The 22760-nt window shown below is 42.3% G+C and overlaps 1 protein-coding gene across 1 annotated transcript in view; it reads right to left on the reverse strand.

Annotated features, from left to right (window-relative positions):
• The window catches only part of LOC124787604 (serine/threonine-protein kinase SMG1), a 393945-nt gene extending 376660 nt beyond the window's left edge, over window positions 1–17285 (reverse strand). Inside the window, exon 1 of the mRNA XM_047254356.1 lies at window positions 16638–17285. Within this exon, the coding sequence (XP_047110312.1) occupies window positions 16638–17124 (487 nt within the window). The 5' untranslated portion in view covers window positions 17125–17285. The remainder of the gene's footprint in view (window positions 1–16637) is intronic.
• Between the last annotated feature and the right edge of the window lie 5475 nt (window positions 17286–22760).

A 22760-nucleotide genomic window follows, 5' to 3' on the forward strand; every position in this document is an offset into this window, starting at 1 on the left:
GGCTCTCCCCAAGGGCGCCACCCAGCCAAAGCAACGGGTACCTGGCCGATATCCCGTTGCCCGGAGTCCCCGTGCCCCAGACAAGATGGGCACATACTCCTTGGCATGCATGGGGAGGAAACAGCTCTGGCATCTGTAGTGCGATCCCTGCGTGGTCAGGGGGCTACCACCAAGAGGGTACATGACGACCCCACCACAACAGACTGGTTACCGTGCTGGACTTTAGGTGTTGAAAGGGTCCACAGTTGTCGTAAGCGCTAAGAAGAAGAGTGCGCACAAAGCGAGAAGAGACAACCCAGAAGATGTTGGGCGTAGTCCCCCCCCACACGACAATAGGTAACATGCATGATGGTGGAGCATGATGGACCAATAGAAAAACACCACGTAAGGTGTCCTTCCCCAAATGGCACGCACTAACAACGGAAAGGCCGAAACGTTTGAGACTCCTTTTAGTCGCCTCTTACGACAGGCAGGAATACCGCGGGCCTATTCTTACCCCCGAACCCGCAGGGGGAGGAGTCGGGTGGTCAATGGGATGGGATGGTAATAGACATCGTCCCGAACGAGCAACATGACCCCACCATGAGCTGGAATACCGTCCACAGGGGTGAGGTCAGACCGCTCCGAGGTATAGTGGGTAAAAGCAATACAGTCAGTTGGGCGCAACTTGGTTTCTTGGAGACCAAGGACGAGCGGACAGTGCAGGCGGAGGAGCAGTTGTAATTCCTCCCGATTAGATCGAATACCTCTTATGTTCCAATGTAACAAAGCCATCGCTAGTCAGAAAAAAGGGGGGAACAAAACGGGTGAAGAGCTGGCCACCTCGACGGCCGCGGAGGGCCAGGTTTCGAGGGAACAACGCTACAACCGGCGGGAGGCGGATCTTGTTCCATCGAGTCGTCGCCAGCTGCAGCCGCTTTCCCGGGTTGCGTAGGAGGGGCAGCATCATTCGCCGACGAGAGGCCAGCTGAGCGCCCGGCAGCAGAGCGTCCCGGCGAAACTGAGGACGGCCAGGAGCAGCGACTCACGGATGGAGCGTCAGACAAAACGCGCCGGGGTGGAGAGGGGGATAAAGACTTCTTCTTGGAGGCCTTCTGGGAAGTCCGATGAGGCACAGGGATGGTGGGCTGGACCCGAAGAAGGTCCTCACGCGCGGGGTCCGTTTTGGAACGCCAGACCTCGGAAGCCGGGGTCCGGAATGTTTCCCCGAAGGACGCCTGAGAAGAGGATCACTTCTCAGGTGGTGGAGGGGGAGGAGGAAGGGTGGCCCCCTGGGGCAGAGGGGGCAGGGGCCGCGAGGGAGGAGGATTTGGAAGGGAGGGATTTGGGAGGCGGAGGCATAGACCCCGGATGGGGTGAGGAGGTGGAGGGGGGACGGGATAGGGGTGAGGATACTGTGGAAGGAGTGGACACGACTGAGGCAAACAAAGTTGTTAACGTCACAGGACGGAGGCGGTCATACTTTTTCCTGGCCTCAGAATAAGCTTGCGATCCAAAGTTTTTAATTCTTGGATCTTCTTCTCCATCTGATACGCGGGGCAGTCTAAAGATCTAGGCGAGTGGATGCCAGGACAATTGACGCACCAAGGTGGTGGGGTGCATGTATGGTCCTCACGAAGAGGACGTCCGCAATCGCCACAAAGGGGCTCAAGCCTCACACCATGACGACATGTGCCCAAAGCAGCGCACAGGAGGTGGGACGTAAGGGCGCACATTGCACCGGTAGCACATCACCTTTACCTTCTCCGGGAGAACGTCTCCCTCGAAGGCGAGGATAAAGGCCCCAGTGTCGATGCGACGGTCTTTGGGGTCGCGCTGGACTCGCCGGACGAAATGCACGCCTCGGCGCTCCAGGTTGGCCCTGAGCTCCTCATCAGATTGCAGCAGGAGGTTCCGATGAAAAATAACCCCCTGCGTCCTATTCAGTGCCAGATGCGGGACAATGGACACTGGGATGTCCCCTACTCAGTCGCACGCCTGGAGCGCCGCCGACTATGTGGCGGAGGTGGTCTTTATAAGAACGGACCCCGAACGCATTTTACTGAGAGCCTCGATTTCCCCGAAGATGTCCTCGATGTGCTGGACAAAGAACATGGGCTTGGAGGTGGTGAACGTCCCCCCATCGGTCCGAGAACATACTAAATCGCAAGGGAAGTACTTCGCCCCAAGCCGGTGGGCCTGTCCTTCCTCCCAGGGAGTGGCCAAGGGGGAAGGGGCAGGAGAACCAGAACCAGAGACAGTACCTTTCTTTTTAAAAGACTCAGCCGCAGAGCGACCCGATACATGTTGACGTTTCATCTGCGGAACGTCCGCCCCGATACCACCCACTCCGACTCCACCTGGCAGGATGACCGTTGCCGGGAGTCCTGATGCCCCAAGGAGACGGGCATCTACTCCTTGGCCGACGTGGGGAGGGTGCAGCTCATGTATCGGCAGTACGATCCCTGTGTTGTCAGGGGGCTACAACCTAGAGGGTACATGACGACCCCACCACAACGGGCTGGCTACCGTGCTGGATTTCGGGTGCCATGGAAAGTCCATCATGATCGTAGGTGCAGGTGGGGACGCACTATGGGCGTAACTTGTGCAACCCATCAAGCGTTTAGGCCCAATTTGAGGAATAGCGGGTGTGGTTACAACGCCGGTACACTGCTGAGTGCCAAGGTCTTAGTGCACTGAGGACCAGTGAGACACCACGTAAGGCGTCCTTCCCCAAAAGGCTCTTAATTCTGTAGAATTTTGAAAAATGGAGGTCAAACCCCAAGGGGGACCATCACATGGAAGGCCGAAACGATTGAAACTCCTTTTAGTCGCCTCTTATGACAGGCAGGAATACCTCAGGCCTATTCTTACCCCGGACCCACATGGGGGTATGCAAGTTGAGTTGTGATATAGTAAAACCACTTTTAATTGCAGTACCGAGATTTTCACCTCACCTGCTCCTACTCGCTTCCTACATTCGGCCTACCCTTCAGTTTACAGGAGCAGACCCATGCGCAACCTACCAGGTGGGATACAAAAGCAAGGACTAACAACTTTTTTTTTCCTCTCTTATCTTTTCTTTGCTCGGTGCTGCTTTCTTTTCGTGCTAGCCCAGTGTGACTGCTTCCACCATTCGCTGTAAGGTTTTCTTTTGTGTAAACCATGGCTTCGCCGCAGGAACAGGCTCCGCTGTCCGATCTTGTACGTTTTCAGGCTCAGCAAATGACACAGCTGCTTGGTGCCATAAATGGACTGGTCACACTACAAACTGCAGCTACTTTGACGCCTCTGACACCACCGCCTGTACTGACGCTGATGACACCTCCAGCACCACCATTTTGTGCCTTCAATCCTGACGCTGAACACTGGCCAGAATACATCGCCCAGCTCGAGGCACACTTCACAGCATACAACATACCAGGTACAGAGCGGTTTGCCTATTTTATTGCCAATGCGGGTGTTGTTTATATTACATGCTCGTCAAATTGTTTCCCACCACCCACCTAGAAACTAAAACTTACGACGAAGTGATTGACACTTTGAACTTCCACTTCTGTGATAGTGTAAATGTAGTAGCTGCACACTACAAATTCTTTCGTCTCTGGCGTGGCCCTACTCAGTCCAATAAATCTTGGTTAGCGGACCTTCAGGGACTAACTTCTGATTGTGACTTTAATTGCTCATGTAGACGCTCATATGTGGATATAATGATTAGAGACACTACTGCGCAGAATGTGGCAGATCACTGCATCTGCGAGCAATTCCTCAAATTAAAAAACCCGTCTTTGCAGGAAGTAGTGGACTTGCTAGACAGACAAGATACATTGGACATGGCTACTTGCACATTCTACATGACCCCGGGTGTGTGTACTGTTAGCATGTCACAACACGTGCTCTCCCGCCTGGCCCCAGCACAGCACGCCACACTGCGCCGCTCGTGCACCAGTAAACAAGTTGCAAGCTTGGCACCCACTAAGAAACTGAAACCAAGTCTGAATTGCTCTGGTGCCCACCCACGTGACAGTTGCCCATCCCGTCAAGTACATTGTTATTTTTGTAATAAGAAAGGACATATGCAAGCTGCGTGCAGTAAGAGAAACTCTAATTCACAACTTTTCTCTCGTTCTCGTGACTCGCGTGGGCGTCACCACAATGGAAACCGCCATGGTCATGATTCACATCAGCCTATGGATATTAATGCCATTTATTCAAAGCATTCTGCTTCACGTGCTTCTACAGCTCGTCGTGCGAATCAAGTTTTGCCAGACACTTCCTCTCGCATTCAGTGTGATGCGAGGAAACTTTTTGTGACTTTGAATATTTGTGGACGTTCTGTTCATGTGCAGCTGGACACTAGTGTGTCAGTTTCTTTACTGAACAGATCAATATATAACTTGCATGATTCGTCCCCGCTTCGTTGTTCACGTTCCACATTGACTGCATTTACTGGACAGGAAATCTCAGTGCTCGGTGTGTGTAGTTTGCAAGCCATGTATGGTGCAACAACACATACAGTGTCTTTCCAGGTGCTCCACTCTAGTGATGCTACAAACATTGTTGGCATGGACGTATTTGAACTTTTTGGCCTCGCAATTCAGGACAATGTACTTTGCATCAACCCTAGTAACCACGCAGACAGTGTTGCCCCACTATGCGATAATTTTGCTGAACTCCTTTCTGATGGCTTTGGTTGCGCCACAGACTATGCAGCGCATATTGTAGTTAAAGACAATGCCTTGCCTATTTTCTGGCGTGCATGTCTGGTAACGCACGCACTGCGTGACACTGTAGCTGCTGAACTTCAGCATTTGCAATACAGTGGTGTCAATGAACCTGTATCCGCTTCGCCATGGGCTTCGCCTATAATGTGTGTGTGTGAAAAAACCAAACGGCCGTCTCCGTATTTGTGCCGACTTTACGTCTACAGTAAATCCACAGACAGTGGTAGCTACGTTTCCCTTACCGCATCCTGAAGACATTTTTGATAAGGTTGGTGTGGGCAAATTCTTTTCCACGATTGACTTGAGGGACGCATACTTTCAGATTCCACTCGACGAACAGTCGCAGCGCTATTTTGTGATAAACACCCACCTTGGATTGTTCAAGTTTCGCCGCCTTCCGTTCGGTTGTGCTTGCTTCAGCTCCTGCTATTTTTCATTCTTATTTGCAGCAGTTGTGTGCCACTGTCCCTGGTTGCTCAAATTATCTGGACGATATAGTTGTGTCGGGTCGCACCCCTGATGAACATTTGCAGAACTTGCGTGCCTTATTTACTATACTTTTGCAGACGGGACTAAAATGTAACAGACACAAGTGCAACTTTTTTCAAACTGAGATTCAGTATTTAGGACATATGATTAATGGACAGGGTATCCACCCCTCGCCGTCACATCTCAGTGCGATTAGAGACTTGCCAGCACCCAGGAACTTGAAAGAACTTCAGTCTGTGTTGCGCAAAATTACATATAACATTCAGTTTATACCAAATGCAGTGCGGATTGCAGTGCCTTTGCATCACCTTTGGCGTAAGAACGTTTCTTTTTCATAATACACAGATCTTATCATTAATTACTACAACAGCATTTAGATTTTCCAGTTTTAATAATTCAGTTGAATAATCCTTCCTAGCTTCTACAACTACAGCAATTAACACAAATTAAGCAAAGGTGAAGCAATAATGTCTAACACTCAATATTTTCCGAGAGGGAGCGTAATGCATGTGCCAGCAGTGTTCTGGATCACTTCTTTAGTAAAAAGGCATTACTTCTTTTGTTGCAACTAACGCAGCAAATAGAAATTGAGCTCTCCAACAGTTGGTACAAGAGTATATTACTACACAAGTAATTTACTAAAATAGCCCAGACTAAAGAAGTAAGAGTTACTACAATAGTAATTCATACTAGTTTGGTGCTCGCCACCCTAAGTGTGTCGTTTCCTTACCTAATTCCCTTAGCATCACCTGATTTAATCTGACTAAATTCCACTATCCTTTTTTTGCTTTTGTTGATATTTCTCTTATATGCTCCTTTCAAGACAGTACCCATTTCATTCAACTACTCTTCCAAGTCCTTTGCTGTCTCTGACACAATGACATCCGCTAACTTCGAAGTTTTATTTCTTCTCCCTGAATTTAAATTTCTACTCCACATTTTTCATTCAATTCCTTTACTGGTTATTCAATGTACAGACTGAATAACATCAGGGACAGGCTACAAGTCTTACTCCCTTCCCAACCACTGCATCCCTTTCCTGCTCCTTGACTCTTAACTGCCATCCGATTTCTGCACAAATTGTAAATATCCTTTTCTCGCTGTATTTTACCCTTAACACCTTTAGAATTCCAAAGAGAGTATTCCAGTAAACTCTGTCAAATGCTTTCTCTAAGCTACAAATGCTATAAACATAGGTTTGCCCTTCCTTAACCTACCTTCTATTAGAAGTCGTTAGGTCTATACTGCCTTGTGTGTTCCTACGTTTCTCTGGAATCCAAACTGATCTTCCCCAAAGTGGCTCCTATCAGTTTTCCCATTCTTCTGGAAAGAACTCGTGTAATTGGTTTGCAACTGTGACTTATTCAGATGATAGTTTGGTAATTTTCATAATTGTCAGCAACTGCATTCTTTGGAATTGGATGGACTACATTCTTCTTGAAGTCTGAGGGTCCATTGTTTGTCTCATCTTGCACACCAGATGAAACAGTTTTGTCATGGCTGGTTCTCCTATGGCTATCAGTAGTACTGACGGCTTGTCTTCTAATCCTGGGGCATTGTTCTGAATTGTCAAATTGTTCTGAATTAGTCAAATTATTCTCACAGTATCATATCTCCCATCTCATCTTCACCTGCGTCCTCTTCCATTTTTAGAGTATTGCCTTTATCTCCCTTGTTTAGACCTTCTGTACACACTTTCCGCCTTTCGGCTTTCCCTTCCTGGCTTCACACTGGTTTTCCAACTGAGTGCTTCATGTCCAGACAGGTGCTACTCTTTTCTCCAAATGCCTCTTTAATTTTCCTGTAGGCAGTATGCATCTTTCCACTTGTGAAATATATGCTTCTAAATCCTTACGTTTGCCCTTGCTATTTTGCACTTTCTAACAATCCCATTTTGTAGTCATCTGTATTCCCTTTCGCCTGCTTCATTTGCTGTACTTTTATATTGTCTCCCATTTTGTAGTCATCTGTATTCCCTTTCGCCTGCTTCATTTGCTGTACTTTTATATTGTCTCCTTTCAGCAGTTAAATTAAGTATCTCTTGTGTTATACAAGGATTTCTACCAGGCCTTGTCTTTTTACGTATTTGACCTCAACTATTTCAACTTTTAAAGTTACACACTCATCTATTGTATTCCTCTGGCCTGTTCTAGTCAACTGTTGTCTAATGCTCTCTCTGAAACTCTCAACAACCTCTGGTTCTTTCAACTTGTGCAGGTCTCATCACCTCAATTACCCACCTTTTTGCAATTTCTTCAATTGTAATCCACAGATCATAACCAATAAATTGTGGTCAATGTTCACATCTGTCCCTGTAATCTCTTATAAATTAAAATCAGACTCCTAAAGCTCTGCCTAAGCATTATACACTGGTCAGGCATGGATATTCAAGTACAGAGAGATGTAAACAGACACAATACGGCACTGCGGTCAGCAATGCCTATATAACACAATGAGCGTCAGGCACAGTTTTTAGATTGGTTACTTCTGCTACAATGGCAGGTGACCAAGATTTAAGTGAGTTTGAACATGGCGTTATACTCGGCGCACGAGCAATGGGATACAGCATCTCTGAGGTAGCGATGAAGTGGGGATTTTCCCATACGTCCATTTCACGAGTGTACTGCAAATATCAGGAATCCAGTAAAACATCAAATCTCCAACATCACTGTGGCTCGAAAAAGACCCTGCAAGTACGTGATCAACAACAGAAGAGAATCGTTCAACACGACAGAAGTGCAACTCTTCCACAAATTGCTGCAGATTTCAATGCTAGATCATCAGCAAGTGTCAGTGTCCGAACCATTAAACAAAACATGATCAATATAGGCTTTCAGAGCTGAAGGCCCACTCATGTACCCTTGATGATTGCATGACACAAAGTCTTGTGCCTCGCCTGGGCCCGTCAACACTGACATTGGACTGTTGATGACGGGAAACATGTTGCCTGGTCTTGTTTCAAATTTTATTGAACAGATGGACATGTATGGGTATGGAGACAACCACATGAATCCATGGACCCTACACAACACCAGGGGACTATTCAAGTTGGTGGAGTCTCTGTAATGGTGTGGGGCATGTGCAGTTGGAGTGATACGGGACCCCGATAAATCTAGATTTGACTCTGAGGTGTGACACGTACATAAGCAGCCTGTCTGATCACCTGCATCCACTCATGTCCATTGGGCATTCAGACAGACTTGGGCAATTCCAGCAGGACAATGCGACAACCCCACGCATCCAGAATTGCTACAGAATGGCTCCGAGAACACTCTTCTGAGTTTAAACACTTCTGCTGGCCACCCCCCCCCCCCCCCCAGACATGAATATTATTGAACATATCTGGAATGCTTTGCAATGTGGTGTTCAGAAGAGATCTCCACTGCCTCGTACTCTTACGGCTTTAGGAACAACCCTGCAGGATTCATCATGTCAATTCCCTCCTCCAGCACTACTTCAGAAATTACTCCAGTCCATGCCACCTCATATTGCAGCACTTGTGCATGCTTGCGGGGGCCTTACACAATCTTGGGCAGGTGTACCAGTTTCTTTGGCTCTTTAGTGTGTAATCAATTTGAAAGCTTCTGGTGTCTTCAGGTCTCTTCAACGTATACGACCTTCTTTCATGATGCTTAAACTAAGTGTTAACGATATTAAAATACGCTCTGTGCAAAATTCTAGCAGGCAGCTTCCTCTTAAATTCCTTTTCCATAGTCCATATTCACCTACTATTTTTCCTTCTGTTCCTTTTCCCACTATCGAATTCCAGTCCCTCATCACTATTAAATCTTTGTCTCCTTTAACTATCTGCGTAATTCCTCTTATCTCATTGAGCATTTCTTCAATCTCTTCAGCATCTGTAGAGCTAGTTGGTATATAAACTCATACTACTGTGGTAGACATGGGCTTTGGGTATATCTTGGCTGCGCTAATGCATTCTCTATGCAGTTCATAGTAGCTTACCCGCATTCCTATTTCCTTATTTATTATTCACCCCACTCCTGCTTTACCCCTAATTGGCTTTGTATTCATAACTCTGTATTCACCTGACCAGAAGTCCAGTTCCTCCTGCCACCGATCACCACCGATTCCCACTATATGTAACTTCGACCTATCCATTCCCCTTTCTAAATTTTCTAACCTACCTGCCCAATTAATGGGTCTACGATTCCATTCTCCAATTCGTAGAGTGCCAGTTTTGTTTCTCCTGATGACGACATCCTCCCAAGTAGTCACCCCTCAGAGATCCGAATGGAACTATTTTACCTCCGGCATATTTTACCGAAGAGGATGCCATCATCATGTAATCTCTCAGTAGATTTGCATTCCCTCAAGAGGTATTACAGCTGTAGTGTCCCCTTGCTTTCGGCCATTCACAGTACCAACACAGCAAGGCCATTTTGGCAATGTCACAAAGCCAGATCCGTCAGTCATGAAAACTGTTGCCCCCACCAACTACTGAAAAGGCTGCTGCCTCTCTTCAGAAATCACACACGTCTGGCTTTTCAACAGATACCCCCCTCCATTATGATTGCACCTACAGTATGGCTATCTGTATCGTTGAGGCGAGCAAACTACTCCACCAACAGCAAGGTCCATGGCTCATGGGGGAAGGAGAGGACTTGACAGTGTAGTTACCGGATATATGCAGTAAACGATACTACTATGCTGCCCCCGTTTGTTACAAAGTCAATAGTAACGTAACTGTTGAATGTTATTAATTACTTATGCAAGGCGACATACGAATGCTAAAGCAAATAAAAGAGAATTAACACTATAAATATCAAAAATGAAGAAAATTAGAAGGGCCAGTTTAAACAGATTTTTACCCAGACAGTTGACAGCCGATTTACATGAAAAAACTGGCAACAGTTTTTGTGTTTGTGGAAGCATAATGCAACTGGACATGTATTGCACAGCACCCATGAAAATACCTTATGCTCCGGAATTTTGCAGCTCTTGTCTCACTCGCATGTCTGATGATCTAGTGCAGGTGCACATGCTGTAGGCCCCTTAGCCTTTTTAGTTTGTATGCAATAGTCCAGTTCATTACTTGGCCTCACAAATTTTGTAAAGTTTGACCTATGTGACACAAATGCAGCAATGTATCTCCCCGCAAAATTCTGACAGCTTCAGCTTCACAGTTTTTGTGATCCTCTTGGATCAATTAATGGCAATTAATTGAGTAATCAATTATTCTGGTTATTGGTTTTGGATATACCAATATTTCTTTCATGGCAAATAATATTACATAACTGGTTACCCTTGCAGTTAACTACTACAATTTTTCTGCTTCATTTTTAAAGCCTGTTAAGCATTAACTTAAGAAGTGTGGCTGTGCCCTAGTACTCATTGTATAACAGGAAAATCAGAACATTTTGAGTTGGTGTGTTTACGCTCGCAGCCCTCATATCAAGTAACCAAAGAAATCAATGGTGAAATTTTATGCAACAGAAACAAAGTAATATCATTTGCTTGTTTTTTGTCAAGAAAGTTAATGGATACAAACATTTAGATATCATAATATAAATGTCTCAAAGAGCATCTGCAAGAACAATACTAAAGACACACCCAAAACAGTGAGGAGACCAAACTGTTGGCACCATGTATGACTCTAGATCCTCACTTTCAAGGGCTCCATTTTCATGATTCATTGGCAGTAAATAGGGTAGTTACCACTTGAAATCCCATTGTTCAGAAGAAGCAACCACAGAAAGCAGCCAGTATTGAAGAATCACAAGCACAGTTACAGGCTATTGCAGAAGATTATTTTTGAAACATTCATGAGACATTAGTTCCAATACAGCAGGAGCATAACTCTACCACAGTAATAGTAAACAAACAGGGTTTAGTGATTTAGTCTCTGACTATTCAGACCAACCTGTAATTACTGAAAATCATCACCTATGCAATCCACAAAAAAACAGTGTGGCTTGTAAGTATCTTTGAACAGTGACTCCCTCTGTTCCTTCTGAAAGATAATTTTATAATTCAGGGGACGCAGCAACAGCTTGCTGTTCGAGACTCATTGGGAAAAAGGTAACACCAATTACTGTTCCTCAGTACACTCCCTCAAAAATGCAGGTGCTTGCAAGCACATTCTCTACAGTAAGCGTGTTAAAAAATAATATTAATTAGCTCTTCTAACAAATGTTAAATAGGTGTGTATTTCTGATAAAAATAAAATGGTATGCCATCATGACAGACCAATGCAATGCTTCCCCACCCCTCAATGGTGGACTGTGGAATCAGCTCCTTACAATGTGAAATGAGAGAGTGTGAATGCATTCAGTACAGAACTTCACATCTGTTGTTGCTGCTGATGCTACTGCTGCAGACATATTGTCTAAACAGTAACTGCAAGACAATGTTGTTGCCACCGCCCCCCCCCCCCCCCCCCCCCCGCTTAAATTATCAACTTCCACATACAGTTTAAAGACTCAAAACTACAGGGGCAATGTACGAAGTTGATCTGCTTTATTTTTATGATTGTGCCCAGCATTAATGGCAAGATGGCAACACATTAATGAGAAGAAAGTAATAATTCCAACCCTCCAGAATGAATTTCCAGTGTGCAGCGGAGTGTGCACTGATTTGAAGATTCTGGGCAAATTAAAAGTGTGGACCAGATTGGAATTCAAGTTTCAAATCAGCACATGTGAACAATACCCAGGATGCAGATAAGCTTTATCTCCACAATTTGCTTTCCTCTGAGGGGGCTGATCCTGAAAGATATGTAGGAGAGCTTCTGTCAAGTTCGGAAGGTAGGTGACGAGATACTGGCAGAAGTGAAGCCATGAACACAAGTCGCAAGTTGTGCTTGGATAGCTCAGTCGGCAGAACACTTGCCTGCAAAAGGCAAAGGACCCATGTTCAAGTCTCCAGTTTTGGCGCAGCTTTAATCTGCTAGGAAATTTTGTAACCATTCAGTTGCACAAATTGTACATCAACTGCATTAAAGGCATGTAGTATTTTAGAACTTGGTTGCTCTGGATCTGTTCAAGGAGGCACACAAAATTCCTCAGTAAATACCTACTTTACTCTTTTTGCTCTTTACAGAGAGACACATACCAGTCTACTTCACATGTTTAGAGCCAGTAATAAAGACAGTACTCCCATATACTGTTTAACACAGAGAGTAACTGAACAGTGAGCAGCTAAGAACTATATTTGTAAGAAATGAAAGTGAATGAACCAAAGCAAAAAAAAAAAAAAAAATCCACTGTGTATTTTCATTCTGACAGACACAATGTTTCAATGTAGAACACAAAATTCCTACACTTTAGTCCAAATTATATCTTCAGATAACTCAAGTGTGTGTCAACCTCTGTTAGCATACTCTACTGCAGCTCAGTAGCTCCCATTATGCCCATATTGAATACTGTATTCTGTTTCAATGTTTTAAGGTTGGTTGGTTGGTTTGGGGAAGGAGACCAGACAGCGTGGTCATCGGTCTCATCGGATTAGGGAAGGATGGGGAAGGAAGTCGGCCGCATTTTTAAATGTACATGATGCCTTGATGTCAGTTTTACATCGCTAGATGCAACAGTACAATACACAAAATATCACTTTCTCATTGTCAAAATAGGAGACTCATGTAACTTACACTTTCCATTCAACATAGCTCTCCTGTTGAGTGCACAGCTTGGTTCCTCTACTCTACTACACTCCGTCAAAAGTGCCAAAAGAAAAAGAGTCCACATATCAAGCGAAACAATATCGTCCATTGTGTCATCAAAGTTCCACATTCTAATCCCATAGAAAGCCCTTGGCCATCTAAAATGTTAAGTACTGGGCATCTCCTTTCATCAGTGATGTCAAAATGGCCAATGTATTTTAAATTATGCATGTGAGAAAAAGGTGTTCTGTACCAGGTGTGTTGCCTGAGGTCGTGCTCTCTTGTATTGAATTTCAATGTCCAGAATATCGATGGCACATTTGTTCAATGTTGTTCTTTGGAATAAGGAGCTGTGGCTCAGACTTTAAAATATAGTAGTCTTCTGTTGAACCAGGCGATGAAGGCTGTGCCAAGCATGATCAGTTTTCTGAAAAAATACAGTATTTTGGCACACTACGTTAAGTTTCACCACTGTGAGAAGGTTGAACCATAAAGCAGTACCAACAGTTTCGTGGTGATGTCATGAGGGCAACAATATGGTATGAAATGTGGTTCCAAAAATCTAGACTGGCAATCCACAATATAGTTTATTTGACCTACCATTTTAGTACATGGTTTTGTGCCCATGAGACAGGCATTAGCAAACATTTTGTTATTAATTGGCTTTCTTTCTGTAGAGAAATGTGTTCTGAATTACACATACAGGACAGATAGTGGAACTTGGAATGGCTGTTAAAACTGATGAACAAGTGTCTCATTTTAGTTTTATTGCTGTTGAGCATAGCAGGAATGGGTGGGAGGGGTTTTTCAGAGAGTACAATGAGGCAGGATCGGTGGTCTGGAGAGAAAAGATCAAATAATGTTTTTATTTGGTTGTTCCTGTGTTACTTATCTTGTTTACTGAATTTTTATTTCTTTTTTATTTTTATTATTATTATTTTTTATATATTTATTTTTTGCCACTGGCGACAACACTTTTTGATAAGTACATCGTTAATGTTCTGAAATCCATTTAGCGTATATTGTGGATTTGTTTTAGCCATATAGGTCAACTGAAGTTAATGATGTGAGAATGCATTCATACTGTTGTGTTATTTGCTTTGATTGTAAAATACTGTAAAATGGGAACCAAACTAATGAGGCAATGCAGTTGTTAAGTCACCTGCCAAGCTCATATTTGGGAAAATGGAGCTTGCTGTGTTTGGCTGCCCTGATTTTCCTAAATCATTTCAGGCAAATGTCAGGATAGTTCCTTGATCAAGGCCACAGTCAACCACCTGTCCTATCCTCATAGAACATACTTAATATATTCCTGTGTAGGCCTATATAGATTTTACGAGCTATATATTTTCATTGTTATATGGTGACAAATCATATATCACTGTAAGATGAATCCTTGCATGAATGCATAAATAAATAAAAATACTGCTTAAGCATGATCGGTGGGTACTGTGGAGCTGAGTTTAGACATGCAGGTAAAGTAGAGATAATTGTATCTGTCCCCATTATACTGGATGTAGATGAGATGCCTCTTCACCATTTTCACGAATTAACAGGTCAAAGCCAATGCCCAATATTAAACCATTCAGCATTTCCAAAACTGTTACACTACAAATTTTGTAGCAGAACAAACACATTCCATCTCCCTATCCTTTGCAGAATATCATATAAAATTTTCTGGATGAACTCCTTAGTATATAAGATTCTTTGAAGTGGTGAAAGGACAAAAATATCCATAAATCTATTTTGACAAACTTGGCAGGCATATAGCTACATTGTGGAACTGTGGTGCAGACTGCTAAAGGACCTTGACCTGAGCAACTCTGTGCAAGATGAAGGATTATTTTTCACTAACTAGTTATAGCAACACTTGGGCAGCTATAACTAAATATTGTTCAACTACAGGAGGAATGAGACTAATCACAGAAGCCTTTAAACATAAACAAGGCATGGAATCACTCAATTCATAGAGCTACACAGCACAAAATAAAGAACAGAACAACTTTCTCTGAAACAGAGATTATCTAACATTACCATCTCAAGTCCTGGTTCCAATGTGGGAGGTAGGTGAAGCACTCATTAAATTTAATGAAATACTGACAGCAATACCAGCAACCTGGTTTGCTCCATGAGGCCATTAGACATAAACACATAAACCAATCATTCAAATCATTATGTGGGTAAAATTTTACTTAAGGCAGCAGAACCATAGCGTCCTGATGCAGACAACAACTAGACATGAAGTCAGTAATTAATGCCATTCCTGCTCTATGGCTGACACGTTCTTATACGTACCCTTGTCTATTCATTAAATTAATTACTCTCTTAAAGCGAACATTTCATAACAAAATGTTTGCATTAATATGAACGTCACAATTCTGAGCATGCAACTGTCATTACCACCATCACCATACCGCACTGCCCCTACTGGAAGCAAAATTTAACCCAATACATACCATAACAAGAATTGCAGTTATTTTAATTACACTGCACTTGGTAGCTTCATCAGCTCATAATGAAACTATCAACTTTCAACCCTATCTAAACCTCCTGGTTTCCCTACAGATCTGTCTGTTCTTAGGATTCAAAATAATAATAATAATAATAATAATAAACAAGCAAAAGAACAATTATTGGCACTCTGTTCTGTCATTGTTTGTGCACGCATGTCGTCACGTATTCTGGATCAAAGCAAATATTCGGTTTTCGTTTTTACAACTGACCCAAATTCAGTAAACAGCAAGGTCTGGAGGATATAGAGATGTAAAAACTATAGTGTTGTAACTCAATCAGCAATACAAAGCTTCAAACCTCTAAACAAAAACAAAATATTGTGATGGTTTTAGCTGTGCCAGAAATGGACCAATGCAAACAGCATGTGGTAACTTTCAAGACAAATCTTGACAAGTGCAACCATAAAATAGGTATCTGACAGAAATTTCCACCAAGTAGGTTCTACAAGACAATGATCTGAGGCCCCGTGAGATAAGGTTGTAACAAACAATGCCCATGAAAAAATAACAGAACTGGAAGACAGTACTGCCATCTATTGCAGAGGATGCAGTCAGTGTTTAACAGGAAATAATCTATAATACACAGCTCTGATTTCCAAGAGGGACTTACTTAATGAGGCAGTAAAGCTGTTTAAGACACTGATCCCCCATTAGGGAGAATGGAGGTGCTCTGTCCAGCCATCCTGATATGGATTTTCTGTGGCTTTCCTATCCCCATAAAGTATGTTATGTATGGTGATGGTGTGTATTTCGACTTATTTGACCCTGAAAAACCCTACATCATTGTGAGATGATCACTGGTTGAACCACGGCAAACACACAACATAAAACATGTGGTGCAATTCTACAGTACCTATGTAAGTCTCATACCTTTACATGTACATGAAAAACACAGAGTCATAAAATCAAAGTGAGCCAAGAGTCAATTTAAAGTTACATAAAAGTCTATGTCCATGCACCTAGCTGATAAAAGACGTTGCACAATAAATCTTGAGTATGTGTAAAGAGTTTTAGATAACAAGAAATGGTGTGCATGCATTCAGTTAACATAACTATTCAACATATTCGACACAATTTTAAAAAAAAAACACTCTTCAAAATGCTGTGTTTGGATTGGCTACGAAAAGACATTATAAGCGATACTAAATCGGATGAGAGAACTCGAATTTCATTTTGGTTAAGTTAAAAGGATGCCCACTTATACTAATGACTGGAAACACATCGTATTGAGTGGCTAGTTCAGAAAAAAATGAAAAACACCCATCTTGTACTAGAGATAATTTTTCTTTTTACTTTATAAGAAAATTGACTCACCCAATCTCGATTTGTTGCTGTCTGTATCGTTGTAATATTTGGCTGATGCAGAATCATTGTAATATTTGGATGAAGCAGAAAATCCACTGTCTGAAGATGAAGTCTTGTTCAACGGTTCTTGAAATCTTCGTCGAGAAACGTATCCAGAGTCGCCGGTTCTTTCCACTTTTCTGGAAGCTGCGGCTCCCCTGCCTCGGAAATTTGAACTTCTTCCATCAGCTGCTCCTCGAGCCATTCGAGATTCATCTCTCGCGCCGCGAGGTCGTTGCTTATTAAGCCTGTCACCTTTATCCCTCTGGCAAATTACAATCGTAGGTAGCGAGTTACGTTGAGTTTTGTCACCCGCAATATTTATCACTTTCTCTTTCTCACTATCCTTATCCAAAACCCTGCTGCACTTGTTTTCAACTTCAAAATCTTTGCTATCTTCTGAATCTCTAGCGCTTTTAGAAGCCTTGAGCTTGTTTCCTGAACTATTGGTTATCATTACCCACACGTTACATTACGAGGAGTTTACTACATAGCTTACAGTGCAAGCTTTTGCTTTCCGAAAGCGTATTAACGGAATGACGAAACAAACATCAACAGACTAACCGCTCACTCTACATATGAGATACACAGCCACCATTGCATGCAATAATTATCTGAATATGATTGGTTGACTCCGTTCCATACTATTGGCCTGCGATTGGACAAGTTTCGTACCTCTTCTTTCGAACGCTAGATGGCAACAGCTGTAGTGCTGATACTAAAACTTTTTAGACGTCTGAAATCGATTGTCGCAACATCTTTGACTTCAAAGTATGGAAAATAGGGAAAACTGCAATTGCCATCGGAGATGCTGCGTTATATAAATGATAAATCTTAATACTAACTTTGCTATAAATAATCAAAATTTCAGAGCAAAAATGTGTTAGTCAGTCAAACAAGAGTGGAACAGTCTATTGAATTAGTAATGTCTTTGAAATTAAAGTCATTTCCCCAAGTTCCGCACTTTGCGGAACGGGACGGAACATCAAAACAGTCCATAAAATATTTCAAAAGTGGTTATTCATAAAGACCACAACGGAACGGGACGTCAACGCCGCCAAGGCTACTCGAATAGAAAGATTTCTCGTTTACGGCGGTGGCTGGGCGTTGGTGCCTTCTGCTAAGATCTCCGCACTCATCCATGTAGCAGTTAAGTTCGTAATTTGTACCTTTTTGTTCTTAATTTTATTATTTGTCTTGTTTTCGTGTCACACAGCAAGCGCTCCACGACAACTTGGATATTTTTCCCATGAGTCTTCTTCCACAAAACATGCCAGGTACCGGAAAGGAAAAATAATTTATGTTTTACAACACCCGGACGAATAAAAAATCTACACTGTGAATGAACAAGAACGTAAAATGTTGAACCAATTTTAAGTAACCAGTTTCAATAGTGAAAATGTCAGCATTATTGACTGAGAACATACATTTGTTCTTGACGTTATTTGGTATTTAAAAATAAAGAAAACACAATGATTCAGGTAAAAAGGTACTATGTATTGACTTCTAAATAATGTTAAACGTGTTTGCCTGAATGTGTGTTGTTTAGTAAATAAATGCCGATGTTCTGGGACCCTTGAACGACGCATTTTCTGTTGTTTCTGTTCTGAAATTTACCACACAAATTTTGTCAAGAACATTCGTTATGAATTACACTAAATAAACTTAATCAGTACCACTTTCTTAATTCTTATACACTATGCCGACATTTTGTATCACAAATCGTATCTCATACCCTTGAAATCACGTTGACTTTCCGTCTAGCTCGAAAACACTTCTATTCGATGGTAACGTAAGTTAATAATTTGGAAATGCTGACAGGTTAATCTTTGGAGCCATTCATATCTCTAAGGCTGTCTAGAAGCTACATAAATAAAATATTAGGAAATAAATGGAACATATAGTTTAAAAACATTTTTGAGGACTGTCCTATGTCTACTTTGCCTAAATATAGCAGAAAAAAATTACAAACGAAACTATTGTGCTTTTGTGAAATCTTCAGAAACTCTTGCAGTGAAAACACTCAGCAGGAATTTCATTACTGATAGTGGTAATTCAAACGCAAACATGAAGGTACACAACTTAATGATAGATCATAAACTTGAAGAATAGTGACAATCCACCATAATGTAAATAAATCTCCTCCATCAACATCTATTTTTTTGATCTCTGGAGGAAAAAATATCTCAGATATGAGAGATACAAAGTTTTCAGTACAGATGTTCAAGAAGGTGCCCTATACTATATAAAATAAAATGCTAAATAGTAATAAATGTGCAGTAAGAATTATCACATAAAATACGCTATTTCTGCTCTAGGCTTACAGAGTTAGTTGGGAAAGAATTAAGAATCTCTGTTAGGAAGGTGTCAAGAAAATTTTTATTTTCTTTTTTAGAAGATATATTTTGCGTTTATTGTTGGTGGATTTGGATGTTATGGTATTCAGTCTTGCAACAATGCCCTTGTGATTATTAATTCCTTTAGTCATCATGACATTCTCTATTTATTCATGGTTGTTAGACACCAAGAGGGCTAGTATGTTAAAGCAATCATTGATACTTCATGTGGACTCCTGAAATAATTGCTCAGATTAATCAAAAAATTAGTTCAATTTCAGTCGATGTTTGATTCCTACCATTTTTTCCCTCATTACCTGTTGTTCTTGCATTTCCTGCATTTTCACTACTATATCGAGGGTAGATTAAAGTCACCACAACATCAATTGTATGAGTCAGCTGACTATTCGAAATGATACATTTTCTATGGGCTTGCAGCAACTATACATAACCTGTACCCATACTAACTCATAGCAACTATTTATTTCTATGTCACCACTAGGCAAACTATCCCTCATGGCAACAAATGTACTGCCACCAACTGTATTTTATCATCTTCAGTTTTGCAACCCAGTCTTTTAGCAAAAGGAATAAAAAGTAGTAGAAAGCGTCCATGAAGCATGCATGAGCAGCTACAGCCTAGTGGCTGCAGTGTCGCAACATCTGGGTCAGAATAACATGCATGTAGAGGGGAGTGCGAGATAAGGCTAGCTGCACTCAGCAGAAAACTGCACCATGTAGTAGCGAAAACTGTATCAGGTGAGTTGATGTTACCACACCAGGGCAAGTGTCTTGTTATGGCTACATTACTAGGTACCAGGTTTAAGTGAAACAAATGCACCTCAGATGAATGTATATAAATATGTCTGATTTTTGAGGCAGAGGCATTATACTGTGCAGAATCAAGCGTCATGACCACCATGCCAGGCCCATCCTGAATAGTGAGATGACTGACTCCCTTCAGCAGCAGCCACAGATTCTAAACCAGGCTGCACCTGCCTCTGCAAGTTTTGAGTTCCTTGTGGGACTCACTGCCACAGCAGTGTCAACCTGCCATTCACACCTGCTGCTGCCTGCACTGAGTTCCCTACAGTACTTAATGCCTCAGTGTCAGCTGCTGTCAGACTCCTGTCAGAGGGCAGTGGGCTCAATCCCGCGAACAACAGTCTTCATGCGCCACTGTTGTGAACACAGGCAGGGACGAGGGGCCACTCCAGACTCAGACACCATAGCTGACAGAGAAGTAGTCTGCCGCTGACGTCAGAGCCGTCAGCTACTCACAGGCCATGGCCATCAATGCAAGATGCCAATGCAGCATCGTCTCAGCTGGGTAGAAGCCACAGCTCATCCATTAGCGCCAGCAGGGTCAACAGAGTGAGGCATATTCTGCCTCGCTGTGCCACGACAAAGCAAGTACCAAAGTTGAATAAAGCATTCTTTACTGTCAGCAGTGTTTCTGCTGGGTCCTTCAGCTTGTCACCACCCCCACTCACCCCACTGAGTAGAACTGCATGCTTTATATCCTTTCTAAGCACTGATATGATTGGTAATGGGAGTGATTGCCATGTGGTGTATTAAAATCAACATGCAACTATTCTGTCTAGGAGTTACCAGGTGATGATAAAGTCAGTATAAATTTGAAAACTTAATAAACCACGGAATAATGTAGATAGAGAGGTAAAAATTGACACACATGCTTGGAATGACATGGGGTTTTATTAGAACCACCCCATATTGCTAGACGCATGAAAGATCTCTTGCACACGTCGTTTGGTGATGATCGTGTGCTCAGCCGCCATTTTCATCATGCTTGACCCCCAGGTCCCCAGACCTCAGTCCATGCGATTATTGGCTTTGGGGTTACCTGAAGTCGCAAGTGTATCGTGATCGACCAACATCTCTAGGGATGTGGAAAGACAACATCTGACGCCAATGCCTCACCATAACTCCGGACATGCTTTACAGTGCTGTTCACAACATTATTCCTTGACTACAGCTATTGTTGAGGAATGTTGGTGGACATATTGAGCATTTCCTGTAAAGAACATCATCTTTGCTTTGTCTTACGTTGTTATGCTAATTATTGCTATTCTGATCAGATGAAGCGCTATCTGTCGGACATTTTTTGAAGTTTTGTATTTCTTTAGTTCTAATAAAACCCCATGTCATTCCAAGTATGTGTGTCAATTTTTACCTCTCTATCTACATTATTCCGTGATTTATTCAGTTTTCAAATTTATACTGACTTTTGGATCTCCCGGTACTTGAAAAATTAAGCTGATCCTGGTTGTGTTGCTGTTTGGGTTTACTTAAACTTACGACTTGACTTTTGTCAGGCTCATAAACATTTTATTTTTGTCTGCTATTACTTTTATGTCGTAATTTCATGTACTGACATGTTCCATGGTCTTGGAGATTTGCTCCTCCTACGGAACTTGATGTCTAAATAAATAAGTAAATAAAACTAATTTGAACTTAAATATCCACTGGAGAGAAAATTGCTTCTTCATTGAGCAAGGTGATGGAATGATGAAAGTAAATAAGGCCACAGCAATGGCAAAATCAGGAACACAAGATGTCTACAGAGAGGAGACTATACAGTCATTAGCTAATTAGGTGTTCAGATAATTAGCTAGCAGAGAAAAATGAGGAGATAGAATTGTTAGTCACAGACTCTAGGAGTGGATCTAGCTGTTGCTAACCCATTAGGTGCAGCTATTGCTAGTTTCTATATGGACAAATTCGAAGAGTCAGCTTTAGAGAAAGCAAATCATGAACCACCTCACTGGTATCGATTTTTTGAAGACACAGTTGTGGTCTGGCCACATAGTAAATGAGTTTTCGACGAATTCTTTGGTTTTCTAAATAATATAAATCCAAAAATTCATTTCACTTTGAAAATAGAAAATAGCAACAAAATACCTTTCTTGGATGTATTTTAGTTACAAGACAGGCTGATGGAAGTATGGAGAATAAGGTTCTTTGAAAAGTAACACACACAGACAAATACCTAGTTAAGAACTGTAATCACCAACCACAGAGGTTTTATTAAAAGTCTTGCCAATAGAAAAGGGCTTGCATGGAGTACCTGAATGCTGAATTAAATCATCTAAAGCAGGGCTTCAAAGACAGTGGCTACTCGTAGAAATACATAAACAATATTCTACAGCCAAATAACGAAAGGCTGAAGGACAAGAATGAGAAACAACGATAGAAGAATACAGTTTGCCTCCCTTTTACAACAAAAGGAACAGATCAGATCAGAAAGTTTTTACAGAAACTCGATTTTAGACCAGTATTTAGATCAACAAAGAAAATAAGGCAAGCACTCCTGTTTGTGAAAGACAAACGCCATCTTCTGTCAACATGTGACACATATAAAATTCCGAGTATATGTGGTAAAGTTTACACTACTGGCCATTAAAAATGCTACACCAAGAAGAAATGCAGATGATAAACGGGTATTCACTGGACAAATATGTTATACTAGAACTGACATGTGATTACATTTTCAAGCAATTTCGGTGCATAGATCCTGAGAAATCAGTACCCAGAACAACCACCTCTGGTCGTAATAACGGCCTTGGTACGCCTGGGCATTGAGTCAAACAGAGCGTGGATGGCGTGTACAGGTACAGCTGCCCATGCAGCTTCAACCCGATACCACAGTTCATCAAGCGTAGTGACTGGCGTATTGTGACGAGCCAGTTGCTTGGCCACCATTGACCAGACGTTTTCAATTGGTGAGAGGTCTGGA

This window comes from Schistocerca piceifrons, chromosome 3 (assembly GCF_021461385.2).
Source record: "Schistocerca piceifrons isolate TAMUIC-IGC-003096 chromosome 3, iqSchPice1.1, whole genome shotgun sequence".
NCBI classification, from domain to species: Eukaryota; Metazoa; Arthropoda; class Insecta; order Orthoptera; family Acrididae; genus Schistocerca; species Schistocerca piceifrons.